Genomic DNA, 6,000 nt, shown 5'->3' with positions numbered 1-6,000 from the left:
CTGAGATACACCAATTGCAGCAAGACTGCAAAAGACATCCTGTCTTTAAAAGGAAATTCCAACCTTAATTTGCTGGATCCTTTATCATCAATGCATTATCCACTGGACATGTGAGACTCTGCTCACTGAGGTGATTGCAGCATCAATAGCTGGAACCCCCCCATTTCTTCATAGAAATGTTCCCATTCAGAATACATAAGCTATGCATGAATAGGAAAGAACATCCCCAGGTGGGGGAGGTTCAAATTACCTTAAAACCTTAATACCTCAAAAGCCTGTGCTGCAGGCAACAAAAGGGTTAACTAAGGGAGTAGAAAAACACCTGACTTGTGTGGTTACTCCTTCCCTGTTAGTATCCTCCGAAGAGAAAAGATAAGTATCTTCCAATATTTGGGAAGATCTACCTGATCCCCAGCCTCCTGCACCTCAACAAAGGGGCCCTGAGGACTGGATGGGAATCTGCTATGTTTAGTCCTACTATGGAGAGACATCATAGCAATAATCTTTTAAATGGTAGAAGAAGAAAAAACAGTTTGTATGATATATACAGGGACAGAAGTGTTCTACCCTTGATGGCTCATCTGACTAGCTGTATACCTCTCAGGGGAGGATGGCATTCTTTTGGAAGGGTTTTTAGCTTGTTGTGTACCATTAACCCCTTATAGGAGTTCCTGGTCCCTTTGCCACTCATAGCTTACAGCACAAAGCAGAGGCCCTACCAGCAAAAGAATGCAACACTTGCTAGGCTATAGTCCAGTACAATAACTGCTATTAATCCTAGCTATACAGTACAATGTTGTCAAAAGGGAAATGCCTGTGTCACCAAGCCTGACCAGCCAACCTCTCTGCTCTGTCCCTCCACCACCAGGCAGCAGCTTCTCTCACAGTGCATAAAACACTTCCTGCATGTGTGGCCGGCGTCTGACACTGTTAGCCACACCCCCCACTCAGAATACACCCCCCTCTTCCTTTTTCAAAAGCATGGCAAGGGTAAATCCTCCACTCTAGTGAGTGGCCGCGGTCTGCACAAAAAATATATTTTTTCTTTTTATAAAAGAACAAAGCAGCTGGTCTGGCATGCAAATAAGGAAAAAACGCCAATCTGGGGGCCCAGGAAGAGATCAGACCCCCTTTATCTTACCAGAGGGTCTGAGCCGGCTCGAAGGAGAGGGGGGTGAAAGCTTCTGCAGTTTCCAGCATCAGAATGGTGAGTGCTCAATACAGCCCCCAGTGGTGACACATAGACATGACAACACAATACATAGAAGGAGAGATTCCTGAGAAAATCTCCCCTACCTTATCCTCGCAGCAGGGTTTTATCAGCGATAAAAAAAAAAAAAAAACAATCTTCGCCTTTCACGGTAGGCTCTAAAACCTAAAGGGAAACCTTCAAGAACCGGGGAACTCTTAGGTTAACCCACAATCCTGGACCTGCGACAGGACCCTGCCAGTAAACTTTTATTGGCCTCACTACCAGGCCCGGATACCATTCATTTAGCCCATTACAAGACATCAGAACAGATCCGAGGATTACTGCCCGTGGAGCTCAGCACAACACATCCTTACTCATGCCCAACACCTTAGACACTTGTGAAAAAACTGAGGACTCCCAGCAATGGGAGGGGTTATATGGGGGAAGTACACGCCTTAAGGGGAGTGCCAGTGTTCAGCACCTGAGGGTCCGATATAACCCATATAGTTATTAATATGGCTCTGTGTCCCCCGATGAAAGAAAAGAAAGATGTTTTTTTTTGCAGGAGGCACTCAAGTTTTCTTTTAGCAAAATTTAGTGAGCTACAAAAAGGCAGAAGGTGGCAGGAAATAACCTGGCTGCAGAAATTGGATACCAGTAGTAGTCGGCGAGTAGCGGGGCCCAATGACCAAATACCATGATTTGGATTACATGATCTCTACTGAAGAACAGTTTTGAAGTTTAGGCAAAGTCATTGGTCTTTCAAATGAGATCATGTGAACAAATGCCTCTGCAGCTTGCCCCATGACCAACTTTGAGGGATTTAGCTGTAGTAGTTGTTTTTGCATCCAAGGGACATCATTTAATTTTTTTGCCAAGATAGGTGGGCACAGTGGCATGGGATTTTAATTTGACTTTTGTACCACTTTAATTATACACTGACCAGATTTTCTGCTGCAGCTTTTTTTTTTAACTGTTCTTGGCTAATTGTGCTATTAGTAACAATGTTGAAAACTAAAATCCAAAACTTTCCAATTCACATAATTACTCTAATAAAGCATTAGACTGCTGACATTTAATAAACAGTTAATAAGTTTATTACAAAAACAAACAAAAAAATGAATATCCACATGAATGTCATGTGTCCACCTGCAGAAATTTTACTCTGATTCCTATGGAGCCAAAACAAATAGGAGGTGTAAATTGTGTCTTTAATAGGTAACACAGGACAAGCCATCTTTACAAAGCATCCTTCAGTTTTCTTCGCTCTTAGCTGATTCTTGTAGCAGGAATTTCTGAAAATCTATGTAGAGCGATTCACTTGTAGCACTAGCCAGAATAGCAGTCTCCACAAAAGGACCTGGAAAAGCAAGCAGAGTAAATGACTTTTCATTTTTTTGCACTTCTAAGTTCTAGCACTTGGCACTTTATTTTATAGTGGAACTATATTTATAGCACAGTTGCACTTTGATCTATATATGATATGACATATTGCTATTATTTGATAATTTACATTTTTTTGCTATCATTATAATTGAAAATAGCATGGTTCATATAGTGGGATATTATTAGTCGTAATTTACGGCTCAGCACTTTATTGTATTTATTTGCCATCCCTCCACTTACCCCCTCCCCCCCCCCCTCTTCCCTCCCCTCCCACTTCCCTTATTCCCATACCGCGCAGCACTATCATACACATACAAGGACTAGGCTGGACTGTCACTGATTAAGTTAATTACCAATATTATTTATTTTATTTATTACAGGTACTTATATAGTGCTGTCAATTTCTGCAGCTCTTTACACATTTAGCGTACATTCACATCAGTCCGTGCCCTCAAGGAGCTTAGGATCTAAGGTCCCTAACAAACGCATACTAGGGCCAATTTAGAGAGAAGCCAATTAACCTACCAGCCTGTCTTTGAATTGTGGGAAGAAACCCACACAAGCATAGGGAGAAGCTGAAGTAGGAAAGGAAGTAGCAGGTAAGAAAACTCCAGGCACAATGAATAGCGCGAGACTCCACACATGGGTGCAAGCTCTGGCTCGCCTGCTTTAGAAGACTGAATAAGGAAAGAAATTGGCTGCACATCGATGTTCTTAAAGTCCATTTATTGATTGTTCCATACAATGACATGCACCACAGTTGCAGTAGCTGGAATAGAGGTGGACTAGTTTTGCACAGCTACACTGTGCTTACTCATTCAATAATGGACTTCAAAAACATCAATATGCAGCCAATTTCTCTTCTTATACAAAGGAGACCATGTAAACTCCGGGCAGGTAGTGCCATGGTTGGGATTCGAACCAAGGACCCTAGTGCTGCTAGCAGAAAGTGCTAACCACTTATCCACTGTGCTGTCCCATGACATTAATCAGTTTGTTGTCATCCTTCAATACCTCCTAGAGGGGGTTCACAGTTGACATACAATACTTAAAAAGCCCATGAATGTATATATACACACACACACGCACACACTATACCGGTTTTAAAGTTAGTGCCAGCAAACATGTCTTCCCACGACCCAATGTATATGAATAAAGTTCAAGGGTTGCTGCACTTAATAATCGTTCTTTTATTTATCAAATTCTCCAAGGAAGGTTACCTCACAAAGAGGTCATTCAAAGCAAGACAAAAATATTTCAAGTGTCGTTCAGACAGGGATTACCGTTTCAGGCTTGTTTGTTCACACCCTTCTGCAGATCAGTCAGAACGTATCTAGCAGTTTCACTACAATCATGTGTTTATAAATGCTTACAAGTGTCATCATATATGGAATTAATTACACGGTTTAATTACTTTCAGCTTCAATTAAGTCCTTACTTCAAATCATAATTTCACACCATAGATACAAAGATGATTAACGAAACAGCTCACAATCTCATTGTTCCCTTATTGATCATCCCACTGTCAATCTGCAAAACATATATACATATATATATATATATATATATATATATACACATATGTAAACAAATACGGAATATGAATAAAGATCCAAATCTACATTTAAACCACACGGAGAGATCGTATTGAGAAAATTGATCCAATGCACCTCTCTTTTCCTAAGGGCAAGTTCACGATCACCCCCTCTCCTATTTCTCTCTATGCCTTCTAGTACCATGTATTTTAATTGTGAAACAGTATGTCCATGTTCCACAAAGCGTCGAGCATGTGGCAGCTGTATTTGTTTGTCTCTAATTGAATATTTATGTCTGGCAATTTGGTCTTTCACCTTCTGTGTGGTTTCACCGATATACACTAATCCACATGGACACTTGATAGCATATACTACAAATGATGATTGACATGTGTAGTGTCCATTAAAGGGAATATTAAAGCCCTTATGGGGATGTGTAAAATATTTACCCTTAATCAGAGTTGCACTGGATGCGGGATAAGCAGGGGAAGGACCCCAAATTCTTTGGTCCCAAAAATGTCATTTTAGGAACAGCTGTAAAAAAATGGGTCCGATCTTATTAATCAGTCACGTATTGTTCTACCTTTCCTGTATGAAGCCACAGGTGGACTCCTCAATAGTAGGATAACTGGTTCTCAGTAGACTCCAGTATTTTTAATTATATTAGAAATTATGTGTGAAAAAGGATGATACTGTGTGACAAATGGGATTCTTTTTATAGACTTTTTTGGGGTGATGATGATACCTAAAGTTTTTTTTTTAAACTAATGCTTCAGGATGTCTTCTGTTTATAAGCTTTATCTCCATTTCATCTGGCCTCTGATGACAGTGCAACGGGTCATTAACTATCTGCTGGACCCTCATCAACTGGCTTTTCTAAATGGATTTAAATACATTAGATGGATGATAACTATTAAAGTGCAGTAGTTGATTCCGATTGGAGGTTTTGACATATAGGTCACTCATAATTTTCATACCATCGATCCTCAACATAGTGTTAAGAAAATACATTTCTGTTTTTAACAATTTCAATGTTAAATTTTAAACCAGGGATGAGATAACTGATATCCTACTATTATTCGATCGACATCTCAATGTCGACCCCCCACGCTGTAAAAATGTCATCCACAAACCTGTATCATCCCTGGCAATGTTTAAGAAACATTATTGACAAATATAAAAGATGTCTCGATCATGTTCATGAACGCTTTCACGTATGGGAGTGCGACATTAGAACCCAATCGCTGACCCTCTCAACTGTAAAAAATTAGTATCTTTAAAAAGGAAATAGTTTTCAAATACAATTTTAAGTAAATCCAACAAAAACTCAATATGTCGTTTATCATATATACCAGACTGAATCAACAATGCTCGACATGCCTCAATCTCTAATTCATGGAGTGGTGGGGGCGACATTGATACCCTTCTATTATTCGATCGATATCTCAATTATCTCATCCCTGGTTTAAAATTTAACATTGAAATTGGTAAAACAGAAACTTCTTTTCTTGACACTATGTTGAGGATCGATGGTATGAAAATTATGAGTGACCTATATGTCAAAATCACAGATCGGAATCAACTACTGCACTTTGATAGTTTTCATCCATCTAATGTATTTAAATCCATTGAAAAGCCAGTTAATGAGGGTCCAACGGATAGTTATTGATCCGTTTCGCTGTCAGAGGCTGGACGAAATGGAGATAAAGCTTATAAACAGAAGATATCCTGAAGCATTAAAGCGTTAAAGAACGGTCCAATTTAGGTATCACCAGCAGCCCAAAAAAAGTCTATAAAAACATAATTTCTAATATAATTAAATACTGGAGTCTACTGAGAACCAGTTATCCTACTATTGAGGAATTTTGGAGTCCACCTGTGGCTTCA

General features: G+C 39.6%; 1 protein-coding gene across 2 annotated transcripts in view; it reads right to left on the bottom strand.

The window, feature by feature from the left end:
* Positions 1 to 2,266: 2,266 nt before the first annotated feature.
* Positions 2,267 to 6,000, bottom strand: part of MRPL1 (mitochondrial ribosomal protein L1) — a 79,148-nt gene continuing 75,414 nt past the window's right edge. For both annotated transcript variants that reach the window (XM_077476086.1, XM_077476088.1), the window contains exon 9: positions 2,267 to 2,552. In XM_077476086.1, coding sequence (XP_077332212.1) covers positions 2,446 to 2,552 — 107 coding nt within the window. In that variant the 3' untranslated portion in view covers positions 2,267 to 2,445. The remainder of the gene's footprint in view (positions 2,553 to 6,000) is intronic.

The sequence above is a fragment of the Lithobates pipiens genome, unplaced genomic scaffold (genome assembly GCF_037356315.1).
Source record: "Lithobates pipiens isolate NorthernLeopardFrog02 unplaced genomic scaffold, aLitPip1_a1.2 Scaffold_13, whole genome shotgun sequence".
NCBI classification, from domain to species: Eukaryota; Metazoa; Chordata; class Amphibia; order Anura; family Ranidae; genus Lithobates; species Lithobates pipiens.
The sequence above is the reverse complement of the archived record's forward strand: the minus strand, read 5'-3'. Positions and strand labels throughout refer to the sequence as shown.